Source organism: Centroberyx gerrardi, chromosome 24, assembly GCF_048128805.1.
Source record: "Centroberyx gerrardi isolate f3 chromosome 24, fCenGer3.hap1.cur.20231027, whole genome shotgun sequence".
NCBI classification, from domain to species: Eukaryota; Metazoa; Chordata; class Actinopteri; order Beryciformes; family Berycidae; genus Centroberyx; species Centroberyx gerrardi.
Window position 1 is genome coordinate 12,451,739 of NC_136020.1, and position 25,000 is coordinate 12,476,738.

Sequence of the window (25,000 nt, forward strand, 5' to 3'; positions counted from 1 at the left end):
TGGCACTGAAATGAGCCCTAATTATGAGTTTGTTATTCGACCGGTAAGCCGGACAGCAGTCAATATGGAGAGAATTCTCTCAAGCAAAAAGAGCAAATGTTCTTTGTTTCTCTATCTACTTCTATTATCTTTAGTACATTCTTGTGTTATAAATATTTGTTGTACTGTCTTCAAAATAATCCATTTCTTCAATATTTACCTATATCCTTTTCTTTGCTGCTCATCTAATCTAAAAGTGTCTATCCACCTCTTCTTCACGTGTTTGCTTCCTCTACAGCTACACTGCTACCCACAACTCTCTCTTCCTTCTTCCCTCTCTTCTTTTCTCTGTCCCTGTATTCGTCCCTCCCTCCCTCCCTCCATCACTCACTCGATCACTCACTCGGTTCATGATCATGCCGCTGATCTCCAGGACAGACATGTCGGCCTTCTTACACTCGTTCCCCTCCCACACGATGGCGCTCACTCTCTCCAGGCCGGGGTTGGAGCTGTGCAGCCACGGGACGTGACCCTGCGGGGAAACAAACGCACCGCAACACCAAAGTTACTACTGAACGGCCCGTTTGCTGCTGTATATCGTTCCATTCTCCTTTATCTGTGACAGCGATAACGGTTTCCCTCCTGCAGGCAAACTTTTCTCCAATGTTTTCTTCAAAGTCGTGTACACACACATATATGAGAACAGAAATCAGGAGAAAGTTTTATGTTTACCAACCTGATGGAAGGGGTCGTCTCTGTACTCCTTCTTGGCGGGGGGGCAGACGGGCGTGCCTCCCCCCTCCCCCTCTGTGGAGTACAGTAAGTGAGCAGCATACTGTATTAGTTTAAATACAATGACCATTCATCCAGAATATCAATAGAAATGACTGTTTCTATCTATCTGTAAGGGGTGGACCACCACATAAAAATACTCCACATACTCAGTTTAATGCATTTCTCTATCTACTAATAGAATATTATTTGAACTATTATATACTGTTTTATGTAAGAGTTCTGAAAGCAAATGAAAGTCTCCCAATTTGGCCCTGATCTATAATTCCATGTCTTTTCTATGACTTTCCATAACTAAGTCGGAGCACTTCCATGACCTACAAATGTTACTCTTTCCTTTTGTTAACGTTGTTTTACTAAAGGGAGTAAACTGGTCTGGTTTCTACTACACAGCTGGGCTTGCTGTGGAGAAAACCAACCAAGGTATAAAATATATTCTCTTATATTCCTGTGAAGTGACCTGTTTATAAAATTCCCTGATATTCCCGGACTTCTCCAGAGAGTTTATCAAATTCCTTGACTTTCCCTGTCTGGAATACACCTTTCAAACTTCCATGATATTCCAGAAAGTCCTGGTTTGCTTCTCTTCTAGAAATCTAGAAATACTGACTAGGTTCTTGGTTCTACTCTAGTCTATTCTATTGTACTGACCAGTCTCTGAGGTGCAGGAGGATCTACACTCAGCGCAGTGCAGGAAGTCTTCCCACAGCAGGTCCTCTGTCTCCGACTCGTGTCGAGTGCTTTCTGAGTCCTGAGTCCTCAGACTGGAACACCTGGAACTACAGCTGGTGCCGGACTTTGGGGCGTCCTGCAGGAGAGAGGGAGAGACGCAGAGAATTGGGACTTTTTTGTGTTTGTGTTGATGAACTTTTCTATGGTCCGTCTTCATTTTCTGACATGAATTGATCACATTCTTTCTGTAATACTGTAGAGTCTTGGGAGAGAGAAAGCAGTAAGGGAAACAAGGCAAGAGTAAACAAGTCGTCCCCCACCAATGATGCAGTTCCCTTCTGGGCCAATCAGTTATAAATATGTCAATATACAGTATATGTCAAATATGTGTGTGTGTGTGTGTGGTGTGTGTGTGTACCTCCACGGCGTAGTGTTTCTTATAGTGGTGTGTGTTCTTGCGATTGCGGAGTGTACAGTCGCTGTTCATCCTCTCCACTCCCCTGCGGAGGGCGCTGTAGGACGCCTCCGGGTCCTCCTCACTGGACGCCTCGTCTGACGCTGGCTCCTGCATGACACACACACACACACACACACACACACACACACATTAGCCAAATCCTGGAGGTACCTTACAGCCTGGTAGTTTTGTTTCTCTCTCTGTGTGTGTTAATTAATTACTAATACCTTATTGCCGCTGGCCAGCATCAGCCCGGTGCTGCGGGGGGGGTGTGTGTGTGTGGGCGGGGCGTGCGAGTTCCAGCACGCCTCGTCGGCCCTGATTAGCGAATCGCATCGCGGCTCGTGGAGCTGAAGCCCCTCCTCGCTGCTGCGATTGGTCACTCGGCCGTCCAATGACACGTAGCCGTTGTCCGTCTCCGTCGACTTGTCGATGGACAGTTTGGACTTCTTAGATCTGAAGGAGGGAGGGAGGGAGGAGATGGAGAGAGGGGGAGGGGTTTCGGATAGAGAGTGAAAGATTAAGAGGAGGAGGGATGGAGGGAGGGAGAAGGAGAGAGGGGGAGAGAAGAAAGAGATAAAGGAAAGGAGGGGAGAGAAAGAGGGAGATGGGGAGAGCAAGGGAGATTGAGAGAAAGAGGGATGTAGACAGAGAGGTAGAGAGAGAGACAGACAGATACAGACAGAGGGAGTGGGGCAGTGAGCCTACCAGTAATGAAGATCTTCACATCTAGAGGTGTGGCAGCAGCATGCAGCACGGTGAGTAACACTAACGGAGCGTTCAACAACACAACACTGTGGAACGTTCAGGCTAAAGGCCAACAGGGACAAAGTGTTGCATAAAGCATGGCTGTTACTGAACTAACCATTAAGGTCAAAATATATACTGACTGACTGAATGAATGAATGAATGAAAGAAAGAATGAATGAGGCAATTAATGAATGAATGAAAAAAATGGATGTTCGTGTATTAACTGAGTGGAGCTGCTCTGAATTCTGAGCATCAAGTATTCTGAATATAGTATCTAAAAGTGAGTAACAATCTAATACATTTATTAGATTTAGACTTATTAGACTTCATTTGCTGTTTTGTCTTCTTATGAAAAACAAAACAAAATCCTGGTCACAAAAAAGTATTCTGAATATCAGTTAAAGTTAAATGAATGAGTGAATCAATGGATGGATCAGTGAGTGAAGTTCCTAACAGAGCTGATATGTTTTGATCTGAGCGCTGATTAAATAAAGTGAATGAATGTGTCAATCAATCGATTAATTAATCAATCAGAGATTACTCAGTACTCGTTCCACACTGTTGCGATCTGCTGAAAGCTGGTTGAAGCAGTAGCATGGGGAGAAAGGCAGTATGTTACTGATAGGTAACGGGTAGAGAGGATCAAATAGATTTCCTCTGCAGTAAAGGTCTGATTGTGACTGTATGAATATCAACTAAGATGATATTCATAGCTTCAAATGCCAGTGTGCCGTTGTCAAACTGTCTTTGACAAGAGGCAGAAAACGAGCCAGAAAACCTTACAGACGATTGAATTGTTGGTGTCGTTTTGTCCAACCAAGAACGGCGCCCCATGCTTCTTTTGAACGTAGCTTGTTCAGCGAGTCATCTGCATCAAAATCAGCTGCAAAATCCCTCTGTTCCTGCTTAACACTATGGCAAAAATGGGAAGATGGAAATTTTGATAGTATTTTCATTTCAGCTAATGAGTTTAAATCCTATAATCTCCAGTCCAAATAAATGCTTTTTCTCTTACCATCCAATTAGAATTGCCTTTGCTTATCCAACAAAAGAGTAATATTCATTATTTAGTCAACCAATCTGAAGATAGTTTCCTCATTTCTTCTCCAATAGGATGAAGGTTTATTGTGCTCTGGGACAGGAAGGGATGTTGCAGCCTGAGAAGTCCAGATTAGGTTTGATCAGGGCTGGGATTCAGTTTATCACTTTGACTTCACTGAGAACTTAAACTGGTTTCAGTTCAAAATGTATTTCTTTGCTTACTGGTTAGATACAGATAACAGCCTGTATAATAACCTTCCAAGACATTTAAAATTTTGATTAAATTTCACTTTCAGAATTTACTGAATTGAAACTACGGTACATTTTATAATGACAGGCCATATTCATTTGTTTGTTTATTTATTCAATATAGAGGGCAGTTACCAAGAACTGGCAAACTGCTAATTTCCATCTGTATCATTTTGAAAACTGAAACTGAAGCCGAACTGAACCCCAACCCTGTCTTTGCATATCTCTTTTTTGGAAGACGGGAAACGAAAATACACACCCAGCTTTACAGATATCATGCCAGAAATCTTGGAAGAGAGCGCCCAGGCTGTATGTGCTGCTGGCTGAGTGGGAGTGTGGCGCCCCCTCCTGTGTGTTATCGGTAGTGCTAGACCCGTCGCCTTCCCTATGCACCTCCATCTGAGATGCCTTCCTCAACTTCCTTCAGTTTGGAAAGAATAGAGGGTGGAGAGAGACTTAGAGTGGACTTGCAGACTGAGGGAGGAGTGAGAGACTTAAGGCTGTGTGTCCACCGGGAGCCGACTCCCTCCTTGTGTTACATGTAGCCTGATTTTAGTCAGAGCGCCGAGCGCTGCCAGTTAAAAACAGCTCGACTTTTACAGAAGCTACAGAAAGCCGTGCTTCAAACAGGTTTCCAGTAGCAGCCATAGTGCTTCACACAGCAGAGCGACCTGACACATCGGAGCCCGGTGGACACGGGGCCAACACACTTAAAGGGCAAGTCTACTGAAAATGGCTTTTAGGTTGTTATTCTGTAAAAGTAGAGCTTTTCCTAAAATTTCCTAAAATTTGTTTCGCACATGTTAAAAAAACAAGAGAAACTGATCTCATTAGAGACGATTGAAAGAAATGTTCATGGACAGTAATTTTCCTGTATATCAAGAATATCAAATTAAAAATTAAAAATAAAGTATAATTTGTAATCAAGTCAATTTTCTTAATAAAGCGCTTTTAACTTAAATCAAACAAGATGTAAGGTCTTTTTAATATACCATGAAATTTTCTTGCAACCTCTCAGCCAATGTAGTGCAATGATAGGATTGCATGAATCAAATTTAGTAAAACAAAAGGTTTTGGAGAAACTTTAGTTAAATGTCTACATTTGCAGGATAATAACCTAAAAGTCTCATTCTGCAGAATTCCTCTTTAAAGACTTGGACATGAATAAAGGAGGAGAAACAGGAGAGGTAGAGAGGAGATCATTTAGTCTGTTGGAACTGTCCAAAGCTAGGACTCTTGTCTTGTGGTTTTCAAATTTAAAGACAGGATGAAAAAAAAAACATGAATCATGAAGCCTTTCTCTCAACTGTCACTGGTAATAAAAAACTAACTCCTGGTTTCGTAAACCTTGAAAAAAGTTTCTCACCTGAGGATCCAGGCTCATGTTAACATTTTACCACTTTTTGATTTGATTTATTTCCTGATTTAAAAAAAACAAGTTATATATATACAATATAATGTAATGCACTAGCTACCTGCTTAATGCTGCTACATTTGGTTTGTGGCTAGAAGGTTTATCTACTCTACCAGGCTCTTTGCCAAGTAACCAACCATCACTTGGACGCTGTTTTCCAGTCTAAAAATCAATGTGGCTGGTTAAACAGGGAAAGTGTTGCAGCTGGTGGATGAAAAAGTGAGTTTCCTGCCCTGAAGGGGATCCAGCACATGGAGCCTCCTGACTGCTCTCATGTCCAAAACCATGGGAAACTGATTTCTCTTTCTGAGCAAAATGTCTATGAGGGTGTGGTGAGGAAAAGATGAAAAGGACTGGTATTTCTTAAAAATCAAAACATACTTTTGGGGTGAGGAGGGAGAGAGATACAGACTGAGAGAGAGAGAGAGAGAAATGTACAGAGAAACAGAATCAACTTTGTGTCAAATAATTGTACCAGTTTCATGATTTTTTCCTCTTTCCTCAACTGTCCTTGAAGTGAAAGAAACCATGACAAAGGTTGATTCAATGAAGGAAACAACGGCTTGATTCACCCTCCCAACCCCTCACTAAAAACCCCTTTCCAAAACTGTGGCATGGTCCAATTTTCTTCCCAAGAGTCTGAAAATTGTCTTTACAATGTCGTAAACCGGAAAACATACGGTAGTATTCACAGCAGCCACACACTGATAAGGTTCATAACCAACAAGCGTCTAATCTAAAGAGCAAATCACAAGGTACAAGTCTAAAAAAAAAAACGTCTGATACAGAACAAGGAAGTGAACAAGGTATTTCTGGGTCATGTGACCAATGCAGGAAGAGGGGGGCGGGGCTTAGTTTATCACACACAACAAAGTCCTCTGCCTTTAACCAATGATAATTCAGTTAACCAGAGAGAGAGATTTCCAACAGACTTCACACCTCCCATTTGCTTTTCCAATCCATTTATACCTCCATCTGTCCATCCATCCTCAAATCCCTGCCTCCTTCTCACCTCCTCTTCCTTTCAATCGCTCCCTACCTCCTTCCCTTCCATCCTGCATCTCTTTCTCTCTTTCAAGAGGGAATTTCAGGTGTAACGTACTCTGATATTTTAACGTCTTTCATCTCCTGTATCATCCCTCTCTTCCTCCCTCCTCCTCCTTTCCCTCCCTCCCTCGCTCACTTTCTCCTTCCCTCTCTCTCCCTCCATCCTTTCATTCCTTCCCTCCCTCCAATATTCTCTCCCTTCTTCCTTAACTTCCTCCATCCCTCCCTACCTCCTTCCCTTTCTCCCCCCCCTTCCTACCTCTTGCCTCCCTTCCTCGGGTCTCCTCTTCCCTCCCTACTTCTCTTCTTCCGTCTGTCCCGTCCCCTTTCTTTCCTTCCGTCCTCCTCTTCCTACTTCCCTCGCTTTCTTCTTACCTCCTTCCCTCCCTTCCTCACTTTCTCCTTACCTCCCTCCCTTCCTCCTTTTCTTCCCTCCTTCCCTCTGTCCAGCTCCATAGCATTTTTCCTTTTCCCTTCCAGTGTTAGAGGCAGTTCCTCCCTCCTTCCTTCCCTCCCTCCCTCCCTCCCTTCTTCCTTACTTCCTTCCTTCCCTCCCTCTGTCCAGCTCCACAGTATCTCCCTCTTCTCTCCATCCTTACCTGCGTCTCTTCCCCCCGCTGCTGGAGGCGGGTTTTGGGGTTCTGGTGGAGACGATCTGGCAGTGGACGGTTCCCAGCAGCAACATGAGCCAGATGGCTCCAAACACCTCGGTGGCTGGTATCCCATGAGGCTGAGGGATGGACACATACAGGACCGCTGCTGCCACTGAGAGAGAGAGGGGGGGAGAGAGAGAGAGAGAGAGGGAGAGAGAGAGAGAGAGACATACAAGTACTTTCGTTACTTACGTTCAACATTCATCGTAATTCTCTCTCTCTCTCTCTCTCACACACACACACACACACACACACACACACATGGCCCTACCTTGCAGCAGATAGAGAGCCAGCAGTAAGAGGAATATGGCTCTGGAGGTGACCTGGATCCACCATCGGTAGAAGAACGGAAAGAAGACGACTCTGACGATGCCTTTCCTGGTCAGCGACGTCCACGGACTCTCTGGTTTGGCCTTGGCAAACGCCGAGCCTAACACACACACACACACACACACACACACACATACAGTACAGCTCATATTGATCCAACTTTTTTGTAGTAGTACAGATGAAAGAACAAGCATTATAACACATTATAAAGCACACACATATGCAACACAATGCAGGGAACACACACACACACCGAAAGGGGTACACACACACTGCAGGAGACATACAGAAGATGCAACAGTGGAGAACACACACACACACACACACACACACACACAGAGCAAAGAAACACACGTTGCAGGAAGTATGAACACACATATGAACACACACACACACACACACACACTCTTAGTGTAATGAGAGGAACTAATTAGCCGAGTGCCTCTGTAGCGAGCAGAAAAACTAATCTCTTAATACATCCTGGAGTTACATCAGAGCCATGTGTGTGTGTGTGTGAGAGTGAGAGAGAGAGAGAGAGAGAGAGAGAGAGAGAAAGAGAGAGTGTGTGTGTGTGTGTGTGTGCTGCACCCTGCTCTAATCCATTATCAGGTCTTTTTCTCATCTCTTTCTTCCTGTCCGTCTTTCGCTGCTTCCTTCTCCATCTCCCTCTCTCTTCCTTCCCCTTTATCTTCTGTTTTCTTTTCTATATCATCTCTCTCTTTACTTGCATCTCTCCCTCTCTTTCTATATTTCTATCCATCTGTTTTTCTCTCTCCCTCCCTCCATTTCTTTAATTTTATGTCTCTATCGCCCATCTCGATCTCTATCTCTCTCTCTCCCTGTGGTATAAAATAACAATGAGGATAAATTTGACTGATTTGATGAATAATTGAAAACCCGATGAATATGAGACAGCGATAGGAAGAGATAGAGAAAGAGATGAGAGGAAAGATGGAGAGAACAAGAGTGACAGGAGGTTGGCACAGTGACGCTGGCATCTCAGGTTAGCGTGTGTGTGTGTGTGTGTGTGTGTGTTTGATGTGTACCCAGATGAGTAGGCGATGTACTATGTCTGATGATAGTAGCTGTTGCATAAGGCCAGCATATTATACAAGGAGCGTGATGGAAAGGGAGAGCGAGCACACACACACACACACACACACACACTAACCTACACACACACACCACACAGTTTTCTCACCTCTAACCAGGTCCACATCTATAAGGTCTGGTTTGACATGGCCTGTCTTCTTCGGCTTGTTCCTCAAACCCTGCAGGGGGAGACAGAGAGAGATACATGGAGTCAGTCAGAGGGAGGAGAGAGAGAGAGAGAGAGAGAGAGAGAGAGAGAGAGAGAGAGAGAGAGAGGGAAGTGATGGACAGATAGATGTTCACACGCATGCCTACAGTAACTCTATAGGAGAGGACTTCTTGTGTGTGTTACGCCTACACACACACACACACACATTGGTTGGGGAAGCACACCGTGCATTCAGGCTAAAACACACACAGCTAGTTGCTCTATTCTATTTAAATCAGATCAACTAGCTCTATGTAGTCAGCTCATCCAATCTAGTAAACCTATTTCTACAATTTGATCCAGGCAGACGTGTGCACTCAACTCACACTATAGGAATACACTGACAATTACAGACATAAACTGGTCTAATCTGCAGTCCTTCTTGCTATTCTGCATTTGTTGATAGAATGATCAGGCTGAAAGAAACATAGCACTGCTGTTGCAGGGAAAAAACATCTGTAAAGACCTTTGGGCCCTTGAATCCAAACCCTTTGTACAGATAAATGTGTTGTGTCTAACAGTGGAAGCCACACAAGGCTATATACTGTACAGTGATGGAATCAGAAATCCCTTTAACTGCAGTACACAGTGTCTCTTGTTGTCTGCAACGTTTCAGTGAAAGCCACTAGTGCTTAAAAATGAAACTGGACTAAATTATACCATCATATTCGTCGCACCACTGCTGAATGAATGTTGTGGTACCAGTGCCGGTCCCACGGTCGCCCAACCTTAGCATTTTTGTTACAGGCTTCATTCACACTGGCAAGGTCTACTGCTTCCCCTCGGGTCGAGTTCCCTTCCCAGGCTCAAACCTATGAGTCCTGTGCATGGTGTGATGTGATATGAACATGACAGACACAGGCCAAATCAAACCTGTGCTGTTGATTTGGACAAAGGATAGTATTTCTACCAGAGTGAGTTTAAAGGTGCAATATGTAGCATTTCGATGAGATGATTAGTAGCCTCTGTCTCACGCCAGTGGTGTTGTTAGTACTGGTGTTTCTCAATATTAAGACCACATTTCCCATAAACCCTGTTGTTTCTTGTCACAAAGAGGATATATTGCTTGGCATTTGTCTTCTTTTTGGCTTTACTGAAGAGGATAAACATGTTGGAAGTGACTTTTCCACCGGCTTTCACTCATTCCTCCATCTACTGTTGCGAGAAACTCGATTTTAGCTCCATTTGCACTAGAAGAGCACCTTCTCCTGTTTTGTGCTATAAAGCAATCTCCCTTTGTGCCGTAAACCAATCCAGCAGATTTCAACCGAAATCTGACCCAGTGGCACACAATGTAAAATGCAGTATTGAGGCTGGTAGAGAGATGGTCTCGTTTGTTTACGGTAATTATACAAAAGTCTCCAAATGAAGGATTTATTACCATTAAAATGCTATATACAGCATCTAAAACAGACTTCTGCAACTCTGTTTCTCAAGGAAACTTCATTTATCAGTGCGATCTCCAGCTTGTAATTTATAGAACTCGACTAGATTGTGTCATTTCTATTTGTTCTAGTTTTAAAGATAGTGCTTTGTGCTGTTTATGACCCTGGGAATTACACTCCCCTGTGGCACTCTTAACTTCCTGTGCCAGCGTGTGACTTCCTCCTTTGATACATAGGCTTCATCTGTGTGAGTGTGTGTGTATGTGTGTGTGTGTGTGAGAGTGTGTGTGTGTGGCACAGTATCGGCTGAACAAAGTAGATCAGCAGAACAACATACTGGCCTTGTCAAATGTGATAAAGAACTGTATTGAAACTTTATGAGAAACTGTAAATTATGAGTATGTGTGTGTGGAGTGTGTAACAGTGTGTGTGCATGAGTACACATAGGCAAGGCTTGTGGTGTGTGTGTGTACGTGTGTGTGTGTAAGTATCTGAAGTGTTTTTTCAGGAGCAGAACAGCAATGTTTTTGTTTTTTTTTAAATGCCAACGTTTCCAAGTGCCTCGCATCAGTCTTTGATGGATTACAGTCGACCCCAGAACTCTGTGTGTGTGTGTGTGTGTGTGTGTGTGTGTGTGTGTGTGAGTGTGAGTGTGTGTTTGCATTTCCTAGAGGAGGGAAAGTAAATAACAATGATGAGTGTGTCTTGCCAGAGCTAGCGGAATATTTAAACTGTTCCTTTGAACAGGCGGTTTAAAGGTGTGTGTGCGTGTGTGTGTATGTGTGTGTGTGTGTGTGCGTGTGTGTGCGTGTGTGTGTGTATTTGGTTAAGGACAACAATGTCTATGTAGCTATGGTGATACTGCGGTGAACCCACAATCTGACAATAGTTTGGTTTTACTGAGGTTTCATATCAATGACTCTGGGTAAACACAGCCATTACCACAGTGTGTTATGTACATACACACAGAGAGGCGGGGCTAAGTGGGGAAACACACTCACAGATTTCCATCCATTATGTATTTTTAGAGTATTCAGTTTACTGTGGTGCATGGTAACACTTAAGCATACTGGGGATGTTTAATGAACGGTACAAGGGAACTTAGCATTATCTCAAAAGCACTCAAGCAACAAAAAGGTTATTTTTAACAAGATGCTCCTTGTCCATCATCATGTAGTTCTTTAAAAGCCTTAATTTGAAAGAACTTCAAAGTCTTATTAAATAGAAGAGAGAGCAGATGAATGCACACTGAGCAGTCCACTTGAATCTGACTGGCTCATGCTAATATTTACACACCGGCCAATCAAGTTGCAGGTTATCAGTCAATGGTCTGATATAGAAGTCTGATGAAGGCCCTTATCTTTTAATGGCGCACCGACTGAGCCAATACACTGTGTGTGTGTGTGTGTGTGTGTGTGTGTGTGTGTGTATGTCTGTAGGTGTGTGACAGAGTGAGTGGGAAAAAGTGAAAGTGAGAGATAGGGAAAGAGGGAGAGAGAGAGAGAGAGAAAGAGCAAGACCAAGTGTGTGTGTGTGTGTGTGTCCATAAGGGACTGAAGGAGCCGATCAATAGCTTCCTCTTGGCAGTGGATTTAGCCCAGCAGTAAAGTCCTTCACAGACGCTGTAGAACAAGCCGGCTCTAAACAGCACTACACATAAACCAGATACAGCAGTCTTATCTCTGGGCTATTTATAGTCTCTTATGTGTATAAACTAGTTACTGGTCAAGTTTTGACGGCGTCTCAAGGAGTGACCCACAAAAACTGCATGTCAGTTCATCATTTAAACGATTACAGTAAATTTAGAAGAAAAAAGTCTTTAATAGACAAAAAACAGCCAAATCCTTTCCCCCTGCATTCCTTACTATGGTTTGCTTGTAATATTGCTTACAGGGGGATTTAGGCTTTTTTCACTGTTACACTTATTATAAATCACTCAGGATAAGAGCATAGGCTATATACATAAGATATAAGCAGAATATAGTTTCCTATTTCCACCAGCAGGTGGCGACTGTCTTGCCTCTGCAAAGGCTTCCACTGTGTCTCTGCAGGAAGACAGATAGTAGGTTTCCAATGGTGAATCTTACTGGGAGACCCACTATAAACTGTAGCAAACACTGTATCTATATAATGAAAAAGCCATGAAAAACATGGGATATCATCTCAACTGTATGCATAATGTGTGTGGCTTATTTGAAGATAAATGCTCTATATCCATATTGGGGAAAAAACAACTAAATGGGGCTCAAAAACTACCATATTTTATCTTAATTCTGCAATCAATGATTTTGTAAGACTGAGTGTCTGTTTTGCCAAATGGTGGATATCTTATTTTGGAATGAAACTGGTGCAGTTTTGTTTTTGCAAGGCCAGATACCATCACAATCTCAGGCAGACTCAATAAGGAGCCATCTTTGTTTAGCCAAGATCTATTAAGGCATGGATCCTGATCCTGCTGGTCTCCTACTGGGCTTCAGTCTTTTGAGCGCTCATATAGTATTTTGGACTTTGCACTTATCTATTATGACATTTTAATTGTATTTTGCCACTGAATATTGTTGTATCCTGTTTGTCAGCAACATTGTGATGCTGCTTTCTAGGTCTGGTCACTCTTGAAAAAGGAAATTTTTAACCAGGACTACCTGGTTAGATTTAAGTTTAATAAAATAAATATGCAAAATAGGATATTTATACTTAGTTATAAAGCAGTATACCTTCTATAAAACAAAGCACCACAGACAAAATAGTCAATATCAAGGAAAGTACTCCTGCTAAATATAGCGCATCTGTACTCCTTACACGCTGCTTAACGAGATCCTAAACCTTTATGCAGCCTATAAACAGTATAATTAACACTTTGTAGGGGTGAGAAGGTGACACATCTTGCTTCCATACCATGCTAAGCTAAACAACATACTGTCTGCTGTGGCTAAAAACCCTGGGAAACCATTTAGACAGCCAGAGAGCCAAGGTCACAGCGCTGTGTGTGTGTGTGTCTGTGTGTGTGCGTGTGTGTGTGTGTGTGCGTGTGTGTGTGTGTGTGGTGTGTGTGGACTTTGAGCTCATTAAAGAGAGTGTCTCTCACCTCTCTGTTTACAGGACAGAGGTAGGAGGGAAGGAGGGAGGTAGAAGTAGAGATGGTGTTATTAGAAGGGACGGAGGGAAAAAAGCAGAAACCTATTATCCGAACTGCAGAAGGCAAAGAAAAATAGATGCAGAAGTCATTCTTATACCTTCTGCCACTGTGATTAACTTCTTGTGAATTAAGTAATGGTGGAACTAAGCTATTCCTCACTCTACAGCCACCTCACTGGCCCCTGTGATGTCCTCGCACCCTACTTTGGGAACCACAGATGTAAGAGAATCTCTACAAAACTAGAGCAGGGGGAAAATGAGGTTGTCCTGTTAAAGGTCAAAGGTGAGAGGTCACAGCGGACAGGTGAAGAGGCTCTTATTACCACGGCTCTGGGCACAGAAGCAGTCGCTTGAAGTTCACACACACACACACACACACACACACACACACACACACATACACTTGTGCACACACAAACACACATACCCACTAACACAGTATCGCCCAGTTAAGCTCTAACATGGCCACACAATATGAGGTCTATCACTAAGAAGCATTGCAGAAGAGGTAAACTAAACAAAATAAAGTAACCTAAAAAGTCTAGTATCACAGTATCAGTAGGAGTGTGTTCCTTATCAACTTGGCAGGTTAAATAAAGGTTGAAAAATTTGTAATTCAATATTCAGTGTGTCATTTAAAGGGTCACCATCTTTCTCTCACATGCGGGGTGCAAAACCAACTTTTGTCAACCCAAAATCATTTGTTGACCCGCTAAGGGTTAGAGCAGACAGACTTTTCTGAATCACCATCATTTGCCTGGTGCCGGTTTCCCACCCTGATCACATGACTCATGCTAATCCAACTGTGCGTTCACACCGCAAACTGCTCAAGAAACCAGAGAAACGTCATCAATTGTCGTCAGTCGCCTAATTTCCCTGTTTCCTCATTTTTCAACAAGGAAATGTTGGCTGCAGTTGAGGTTTTGGCCAACGTCGCCCGTCTGCAGCCAATCACGTACTAGCGCTGCTATGTCAACACTGGTCAATAGCATGTTGATGTGGTTGTTAGCTGTGTGAACGCAGAGTGAGGTTAAAAAAAAACAACACAAACCAGGAAATGACATAGCAACCGAACTGGCCAATCAAATCAACCAATCACAATCTAGTCTACAGCGTGGGTGAGCAGAGGTGCACTGTGGGACACAGGAGGGACGCCGCTCCCGCTGTATACTCACCAGTGTAATAAACTGTTGAGAGGAGGAGAAAAAGATGGAAGGAGGGATGGAGATGAGGAGAGGAGAGATGGGCAGGCGACACCCAGCCAGGAGGGCAGAAAGAAAAGAGTTAAAAAAAAAAAACACTGGAAACTGAAAAGAACTGGTGAGCATGGTGAGAGAGAGTCAAAGAGAAGAGGGAGAGAAAGAGAGAGAGATGAAGACAGAGCAGAGAATGACAAAAGGAACCAAAAGAAAGAAAGCCTAGGGAGAGAAATTAAGAAAGAGAAAAGCATAGCACAGACAGAAAATCCAAACAGGAAAATGAGAAATGAGAATAAAAGGGAAGATCAACCAAAGTATAACCGACAGTGAAATGACAGCAATGTCTAGAAAGCTGAATCAGCCATACCTTTATTTCTCGTTGCTCTACTGATTTCTCCCATATCTGCTGGTCATAGGCGCCAATCTGGAAAAAAAAAAAGGAAGGATTAATGATGAAATATGGGGAAAAGTTGAACTGGGATGGAAAGCAGTGTGATATAGAAACCAGGTAAAATGTTGCAGGTCGACTCCTCTTCGTATTTTAGCTTCACTGAGGCAGTAGAAAGGCTGAGAGGCCCAGAAAACTGAATAATGAATTCATGAATACCATGTAGCACCAAATCAAATCTCTGCTGATTGGCTGACACTTAAAGAAGATCTCATTGTAATTGCCCTCTTTCATTCTCTCTTTCTCTCTCTTAGTCATTTACTCTCCATCCCTCTCTCTCTTTTTCTCATTCTCTTTCTCTCCAAGGTGTAAAACGAAGCTAAGAACCTGTGAAACTGGTCCAAATGGGCAGGTTCAACTAACAGTGCATAACCCTATCTGACAATACACTCTTGTACTACAGCCAATATTCATCAATGTCAACCACACACGCACACACACACACACACACACACACTCTAACTCTGGGGAAACGACTACAACACCGCCAGTCAGGCAGAGACAACGGAGTCAACCGGCCTCAAAGATCACTGCAATCGATAGACCTGCAGTGTGTATGTGAGTGTGTGTGTTTGTGTTTGGTAGAGAAAGTGTGTGTGTGTGTGTATTGTGTATGAGTGTATGTATGAGGCTAGTGGAGTGGTTCATGCATGTTCATTCAGCTTTATATGGCCAATCGTCTGTATGATCCTGTAGTCTAGACAAGACAAGAAAGCAAGAAAGAAAGAAAGACAGACAGACGCTTCATGGAGGTAGACAGGAGCACACACACACACACACACACACACACACACACACACACACACAGTGTAACCATATCAGGACAGAGAGACGTCAGATGGATGCAGTGAATAACGTCAGAGGGAAAGAAAAACAGACAAAGATACAGCATGCTGTTATTGTGGGAACAAGATATATGTATCGACTAGACTTCTGACCTGTGAACACACACACACACACACACGAAAACACAAAACGAACACAATCCAAGGTCAAATTGTACTAATTTCAACATGCTTGGGTTGCCAGTTTCTCCTTTCTCCAGCTCTAAAGTCACAGTTAGCAGATCATACTGGGTTTTAACTGTTGAGGAGAAACTGGAAACCCAAGATCAGAAAAATACAAAATGTAGGAAGTGTTCTCTGTTGCACTACCAGCAATTGGGAACCGTGTACTGTCGTGCTTTTCATACAGTGTTTGTTTGTTTGTGCACGCATGCATGCACACACACACACACACACACACACACACAGACTCAAGAGGATTAGGTGATGACGTGACCTCACCGGACCGGTGTATTCATGTGAGTGTGTGAGTGTGTGTCTCTGGGGCATCATGCAGAGTCTGGGTCACCCCACTAGCTGCTCTCTCACCAATGGAAACGCTACATCTTTAATGAGCCTTCATTAAACATGGATAGACAGAGAGAGAGAGAGAGAGAGAGAGAGAGAGAGAGAGAGAGAAAGAGCTGAAAGAGAAGGAAAGAACAAGAAGAAGACAGAAAAAGGACTGAAACAACTAAGGATGGAGAGAAAGAGTATCAACAAATTAAGTGAGAGAAAGATATATGCTGGTGTGTCGGTGTGTCAGTCTGTGTGTGTGTGTGTGTGTGTGTGTGTGTGTGTGTGTGTGTGTGTGTGTGTGTGTGTGTAGGTATGCATGTGTGGTCAGCAGTTAACAGTCCAGGGGGTGTAGAGTAGCATCGCCATAGCAACCGGAACAAGGCTAGTTTTACTAAGGAGCTGCTAAACCACACTAGTGCTGTCTGCCCACAATGTAGGTTAATGAGATAGACAGAGAGAGAGAGACAGATAGATCTTCTTATAGATCTCTCTTTCTTTCTCTCACTCAGTCTGCATCCATCCCTCCATCCGTCCATCTGTCTTTACACCTATAATATGACTTAAAAGTGATACTACAATACTTATGGACCAAATAGCAATATTCGTTTTGTCTTGGTGTTTAATTACTATTCAACATTGTACCTCCATGTTATATAGGTCAATATTTCCTGAACTCAGACTTTAGAATAACTCATAGAAAATACAACTGATAATCTCAAATGAAAACAAATACTTACTAACCGTCCTTTCATATAGTATGTAACAAAACACTGTAGCTGCTAATGTGATTTGTTTTGCAGGTGTTGCATTTGCTGGTTAGCAGGAGTTTGTTCACTCCTCACACTCGACAACATGCTTTAGCTTCAGGCGGTGGAAGAGGTTTGTGGTATTGACACTCTTCACTGCCACTTCTTTGACGCAAACTTCACAAGCAGCTGTGGTTTGTTCCATACAGAGGGCTCTCAGGTGATGAAATGCACCCTCAGGCGGCCATATTGGAGGTCCTCGGCTCTTGGGCAACAATGGCAGTGAACAGCCGATTGCATTTCTAAACATACGATTTGGCCGCCTCAACAAAATTCAATAGAGATTGTTAAATTAACTGAGCTGACACTTTTCAAACTACAACTTGTAGTTCATTGGATGACAGACTAGCACTGAAGGGACTAGGAGCTGCAGACAAGAGAGCTGTGTCACAGTAACCTAGATTTAGAAACAAATCTACCTTATCATGCTACTATCATATTATAAACAAATCTACCTTATCAGACTACTAACATAAACTGAACTGACCTACATCCACAACAGGTTTTCAGGTATGATCTTCTTGCATAGTTGTTAAAGCCTAGCTGAATTTAGCCATTTGTACACAGCCAATTCTCCTCTGGACTCCATGAGATTTATGACCTCGATTGGAAATCAACCCATCTCCACACAACAGAGGCGACATAACCGTTTTCTGAGGAGTAATTTGTACCCAAGACAATCAATCAGCTTTAGATAATATTTTCGATTTCTCAATACTAAGGTAGGTGGAAAATGTGTCTGTATTACAAGTACTAACAAAATTCCCCTCACTACTGTCTGGACCTCCTATTCACTGTCAATGGGCTGAGATATCAGCTGAGTCTGACTGACTGTTTTACTGACTGAAATGACAGGTAGACAGTCTGAATGACAAACTGGCTGGCTGTCTAACTGATTGACTGTGTGACATTTGGGCTGATGACTAATTTTCCACATCACTCAACCTCATAAAACACACACACACACACACACACAGAGAATGGAGAGACGTTAGAGTACATGTGGAGGACAGACAGAGGGCAAACGTGACCAGCCTGGCAGAGAGGAAGAGAGAGAGCGAGGGAGAGAGACAGGAGGGAACAGGGATGGAAAGAGGAGTCATTTTGGGCACCACACACACACACACACACACACACACATACCTCATTGCATCATTGAGTAGTGAGGTAAGTGAGATCTGACCGAGTGGAATTAACAGCATTGTAAATCCTCTTAGCCACAAACACTCTTACATCATTATGTGTTTACCTGGTTGCCCCCGTCTCTCTCTCTCTCTCTCTCTCTCTCTCTCTTATCTCTTAAAATAAACTGATAATTTTTCTCCATATCTTATTTTAGCTACACACACTTACATTATTGTCTCTCTTGTTATTGTCTCTAAAAGAATCATTTTGCCTTGAAACTATAAAAGCTTTAACACAAGCGTGGGTGAATAAAGGAAAAAAGTACATCAATTCAAGGCTTGAAATAAATGAATAACAGAAAAAATAAGGGTAAATTGATATTTATGTTGTGATATGTGATATGGACTCAGTGAATTCACTCTTGACAAAAGGACACGTGAATCCATGATGATTTCACCTCAGAAATCACAGAATCGATGATTTGACAGGTGAATCAAGTGATGAGAGCGAGTCAGTAGGGGAAGACGACGAGGACGCGCGCGCCGTTGCCGCAGTGCCGGGGTCACCATGGCGACGGATGGAGGGACGATCCAGGGAGAGAGAGGGATTACGTCGTCGCGGCAACAGAGTTATGCAACAACCTCCTCTGCAATGGAGGGGGTGGCACGCACACACACACACACACACACACACACACATACATCTATGAAGGTGGAGAGAGGGATGGGGAGAGAGGAGAGGAAAGAGATGTGTGTTTGTCTGTCAGTATGTGTGTGTGTGTGTGTGTGAGAGAGAGATAATAGAGATAAACAGACAGTAGTAATGTTAAGAAAGAAAGCTACTCTCTCTCTGCAAACACTCAAAAATGATGGACACACATTGTTGTAGGCACAGAGATGAGAGACTTGCATATCCAAGCATCACTTTGTGTCTCTTTCTCTCTCTCTCTTTCCCTCTCTCACACAGACACACACACACAGTGACAGATGCATGCACTCACTGAGTCAAGACATTTGCACGCCCACACTTTACTTCTTGTCTCGCTCTCTCTCTCTCTCTCATCTCGCTGTCTATTTTACATACAACCTCAGTCTTGTTTTCTGCATCTCTCTCTCTCTCTCTCTCTCTCTCTCACACACACACACACACACACATTAAAGCACCAGTCCTAACTCTAACTGCAGCCTGTCTTTCACTCTTTCAGTCTCTCTTCCTTCCTTTCTCGCTCTCTCCCCCTCACTCACATCCACCTACTCATCCTCACACACACACACACACACACACACACACACACAACACTATGTCATCATCCTCTTAGTAGCTGCTGCTCTGCTCTTAATGCATCTTTACACCTCAGGCCTCTGTGTGTGTGTGTGTGTGCGCGTGTGTGTGAAAGAGATAAGGTACAACAGAAAGGGATAGAAAAGTAAGAAAGAGACAGTAAGAGATAAAGAAAGGGAGTATGCTATTTTGAGCAGCCACCACTCTGATGAAATAATTGCAGACTCTTGTAAATTGGAAAGTAGTTCATAATGCAATTTTCAATTAATTGTGCAACTATAGTCACTGGAGGGTTAAAAATGTGTCCCCAGTTTTTGTCTGGACCCTTCAAAGTATGTATGGAGCTACTGACTATGCAGCATGGTCAAATCCTTCCCTGCTGCATACAGTTCTGTGGGCAAGTTGAATGAATGAATGAATGAATCATCAGCCAAACAAACACACAGGATCAATTTAGTTAGATAACCCCACACAATACTTTGCATAAAGAATTTTCTGTCACGATGTAAACTGTTCATAAGTCTATTCCTATCTCCCAGAAAAACAGACTGACCGCGATGGAAAATCCCACACCTATTTGTGGGATTACCTTACCGCATTTCTGTGTAGGTGTGGTCGGCTTTGACACACTGACTAACCGCTGATGTGCTTCTATGGAAACACAGAGAGGCTAGTATAAGTATAGGACTACCTTTTGGTCAGTATGGTGTGAGCAACAAATGGAAACATTTCAGAAAGAGTGAATGAATGAATGAATCGAAGGTTTCATTCCAAAACACAAACAGAAACAGCTTGAAATTCATCAGTCAATCTTCCAAAAACACAGATGAGTCTGTCCTCAAAAACCTAACTATGCTGTAAGCAAAGGGCCTCAGATGACTTCTTACTTTAATACCAAACTGCACTGTGCTTTACTTTCATAACAGCAATCATGTTGTGAAACTTTTTCCAAATGCATGGATAACTCAGTTTGGAGTGAGACTCCTCAAAGGAATGAATCAATAACTAAGTGAATTAATGCAGGAACAAATCAATAAATTGGGTGAATGAATGAGTGTGTGAAAGAATTATTAAATGAAAGTTTGGACAGACAGCCGGTTGTGCTGCCTGTCCAAACTTTCATGCTGATTAAATGACTATGGCAACACAGAAAGAGGTGTTGTAGTGTGTGTTTAGGGTCTATTTTCAGTTCAGTGTGTGTGACAGATGGGAAAATCTCCTATTATTAGTCACAAGGGACAGTCATGTAAGTCTCTAAGAAACATATACATGCCATTTACTATGAGTGGATGCATACATGTTTAAGCATGCCGTGCTCCGCCTGTTGAACTACACAGCTAACTAATGGGACGTTAAGTAAACTTTTGTGCAGGTTAACTTGTTGTGCAGACATGGGATCAGTAATAAAACATAGGGGTGATGATCTGTTCATGAAGACAAAACCTGTTTTCTTTGGGAAGTTGTCAGAAAAATAAGGATACATGCTGTAGGCTATTGATGGTCAGGAGCAAAAAATAGCCAACTGTGACTGCTCTTTATCCAGAATGGAAATAAAGAACAACGAGCATATTTAGGGAAAAAGAAAGAAGCCATTGAGAGAGGGGAACAGATTTTTTTCTTTTTAAGTGTGGTTGCTGTTTGTTTACTGTGTGTGTGTGTGTTTTTTTTTTGCTGTTTGCAGGGAGTGATTTCTCATTTGTGCAAGGAAAGGAAAGCTCAACACAGTGTTACAGGCACAGGAGGCTCTGAATGCACTGCTCTGTGTGTGTGTGTGTGTGTGCGTGTGTGTGTGTGTGTGTCCTATAACTGACTCCACACATAGGCTAGGCATTTCTTATGGCCAAGCTCATCTTAGCAACCTATATCATTCATCTTCAAAAATACATCCCATATCAAGCTACATGTTAATTTATGCATCATCTCCTTAGCTCTAAATGTAGGTTACCCATATATCAACATGCACCATATCACTTTACAGCTAGTTAGATTCACACAGAAGCTTCAAACTGAGAGTTACTGATCTTGGCAACTCATGAGCATCCACATATCTCACCCACATACCAAGAATATGAACGGTGTCACATGCCTCTAAACTACTGCACTTATAGGCTACACTGATTTATTATAGCCCAACGTTTCAAGTCCAAATATATCACCAATATGCCAACCATAAAGATTATGTCAAATGACAAAATGATTCTAAATATAGCCTATACCCTAATAATCTCCACAACAAGCTGGCAACTGATTTCCTACTTGTCAACTGCAAATACTGCATATCAGACATTGTAACAAAAAACATAACACAAACTATAGCCATAGCAAATCTGGTGTAATGGCTGTGTGTCTTCAGTGATACGTGCTTGGCATGGCACTGTAGTGAGAAAAAGGCTCCTTCCACACAAACATAAGACCGCATCTATTTGCAGCCTCTCTCCAGACATAGCATGGTCAGAATATACCATGACTCATATAGGCCACTGGACGAACACCAACAGCAGGGAGGGCAGCAGCCTGAGGGCGAGAGAGGCAGGCTGAAGAGCTGAGGATGACTGCTTCAAATCCCCAGACCTGTTTGGAAATCTGGGCCTCTCTCTTAATATAAAACAAGGCAACAGTAACATGTCGTCCTGCATGGATGATGCATTTCCCCTCTGGGCCAATCAGTAATGTTACCCTGTTTTGACCTGTGAGTGTAGCGCCCTGCTTGGGCCAGTCAGTGTGATTTTACAAATGCTGGAGTGCAGTGGTGAGATGCAGTTTTGTAAGTTCTGGAAAAATCCCATCAGCGGTGTATGAGATATCGTGCGTGACACATGGACAAGCAAACCAAGAATGTATGGTCTCCCATGGGCCAATCTGAGTAATGTTGAAAATGTTGCAGTGCAGCAGTGAGATGCATCATTTCCCCAATCAGCGGTGTCTGAGATATCGTGCGTGACACAAAGGAACGAATGAAAGGAGACCGATAAATAGTCCTTCCCTTGATGTCATCATTAGGGCAATATATGTATATATATATATATATATATAACCTGATCAGAAATACATCATGACTCACACAAGCCTAGTCTATAAACACAACAGGTCCAGAGGCTCACCTAAATATATTGATACCAAAATATACCTGAGAACATGTGTATTTGGCAGGAGTCCACTTACTTAGTTTACTTAATGCCAAACCACAGAGGATCTCTCTCTCTCTCTCTCTCTCTCTTCTATTTTTATCTGAGCCAGTGCCCAGACAGACAAAACACAGCAGATACACTAGACCTACATCTTCCCCCCTACAGGCTTGTCTATCTTGTGTTAGGTACATCTGTAAATTGACATTGTTATTGTCTTTCATGGATCTCAGGAGCAATAGTGGTTACATTGTGAACTGATGGGGATAAATACTAATCATTAAACATCAATCAATAAGAATATTTGAATTTCCCTCTAGGATTAATACAGTGGCCTACGGCACATATTATGTACATGCAGTGTAGTGGGTCTCTCCTATCTTTCCTGTCAGAAAAGCCACAAACATAATCTTGAATGGAGAATATCTGGCCTCGGTTTCATTGCGAGAGTCAGCAAAACACTTCCCCTGTCTGAAAGAGACTTGAGCAGGGAGAAACCCCTGAGGACAGTGGCAGACAGGTATGGTCTGCTCCTTAAAGAAGTTTTTATTCAGCCATGACTCAGCGGCTGTCGTCACTAGCGTGTCTCTGCCCAGACAGGCTCAGCTACACACAAGCACGCACACACACACACACACACACACACACACACACATACACATAAACACATACATGAGAGTGCACATCACAGCTTTCCTGAGTCAGCTAATGGACTCTTTTTTAGCTCTCAGTCCTAAAAAAAATCTGATTTAAAAAAAGTTGTTTTTTCTCTACATATGGCTTCTAAGCCTAATTTCTTAGACAACCCCGGGGTCTCTGCAGGTTTCAGAAAGCCAGAATGACTTTTTAGTGCTTTGTAATGCTACCTGCAATTAAATTTATGACCAATTTTAAAACCTACAATAAAGAAACAGAGCTGGCAAAACCAGTTTATGTCCAATTAACAACAGGAAATAAATTGTTTACATGTAGACCAACTGTGCTTATTAAAGCACAGACAATGGGAAACAAATGTAGCACCTGTCAATGCCTGGTGAAAAAAACAAAACCTCTCATAACAGTATTCAAGACATTTTAATACTTTTTAAGGGCATAAAATTTTGATAAGACTTTTCCAGACTTTTCCAGAATCTGTGGATACCCTGCAACCCCGGTTTCTTGACCTATATTGCCTTCAGCTGCTGGGCTAGACAGACAGTAAGACAGACGGGCAGACAGACAGGAAGAAGACAAAAAGACAGACAGTCGTCTCTCAGTTCCTCTCTGACTTGGCTCACAGTGTCAGTCGTGTTAAGTATCAGGGCAGTTAGTGAGAGTTAGTCCTTTCTTCTGCTGACTCATCTACAGTGTTTACACATTTTTAAAAAAAAATCTGATTTCACAGTGAAAAACTTCTTCTGCACACTTAGATCCATGCAATTTACATTTAGTAAGACCTATAAGAAACTACATTCTAGACACAAAAATCTGCTTCCAAAATGGTTTTAAGTCTGGTTTCTTAGGCTGTAGGTCAGGTTGAGAGTCTACATCTGCTGGGTGCACACAGAGAATCAGAGAGACAGACAGACAGAAAGGGAGACAGACAGCCAGTCACAACAGACAGACAGACAGCCGGTCATAACATCAAATGTAGAGCAGGTGCGCTTCCTCTTGTGGCGCTTTTGGCTGGGTGCTCTGCTATCGTTAAAACATGAAGAGAACCATGAGGAACATGGGATAGCGGCACTCCAAAAATCCAGAACACAGCAAGATTTGGTCTCAGTTAACCATTTTTTTATTGTTGGCATCATCAGGCTAACGCATTTCGGCATGGAGCCTTCATCAGAGCACCAGCACCAAATGATAACAGAGCGACAGACAGACAGAAACAGCATGAGAAAAGACGGACGGGTCGTAACGACAGGCAGACAGGTCAGGAGGATAGAGAGACAGGCAGACAGGTCAGGAGGACAGAGAGACGGACAGACAGGTCAGGAGGACAGAGAGACAGGCAGACAGGTCAGGAGGACAGAGAGACGGGCAGACAGGTCAGGAGGACAGAGAGACGGGCAGACAGGTCAGGAGGACAAAGAGACGGGCAGACAGGTCAGGAGGACAGAGAGACGGGCAGACAGGTCAGGAGGACAGAGAGACGGGCAGACAGGTCAGGAGGACAGAGAGACAGGCAGACAGGTCAGGAGGACAGAGAGACAGGCAGACAGGTCAGGAGGACAGAGAGACGGGCAGACAGGTCAGGAGGACAGAGAGACAGGCAGACAGGCAGACAGGTCAGGGGGACAGAGAGACAGGCAGACAGGCAGACAGGCAGACAGGTCAGGGGGACAGAGAGACAGGCAGACGGGTCAGGGGGACAGAGAGACGGGTCAGGGGGACAGAGAGACAGGTCAGGGGGACAGAGATGGGCAGACGGGTCAGGGGGACAGAGAGACGGGTCAGGGGGACAGAGAGACGGGTCAGGGGGACAGAGAC

General features: G+C 43.1%; 1 protein-coding gene across 3 annotated transcripts in view; it reads right to left on the bottom strand.

Moving 5' to 3' along the window:
- LOC139919799 (protein PHTF2) overlaps positions 1-25,000 on the bottom strand; it is a 45,312-nt gene that overhangs the window by 4,784 nt on the left and 15,528 nt on the right. For 2 of the 3 annotated variants that reach the window (XM_078281863.1, XM_071909645.2), the window contains 10 exons: positions 14,771-14,827; positions 8,586-8,655; positions 7,326-7,484; positions 7,001-7,166; positions 4,200-4,361; positions 2,128-2,356; positions 1,862-2,008; positions 1,423-1,579; positions 716-786; positions 383-511 (listed from right to left, as the gene is read on the bottom strand). In XM_078281863.1, the coding sequence (XP_078137989.1) occupies positions 383-511; positions 716-786; positions 1,423-1,579; positions 1,862-2,008; positions 2,128-2,356; positions 4,200-4,361; positions 7,001-7,166; positions 7,326-7,484; positions 8,586-8,655; positions 14,771-14,827 (1,347 nt within the window). The remainder of the gene's footprint in view (positions 1-382; positions 512-715; positions 787-1,422; positions 1,580-1,861; positions 2,009-2,127; positions 2,357-4,199; positions 4,362-7,000; positions 7,167-7,325; positions 7,485-8,585; positions 8,656-14,770; positions 14,828-25,000) is intronic. The other variant, XM_078281864.1, reaches the window with a different exon arrangement.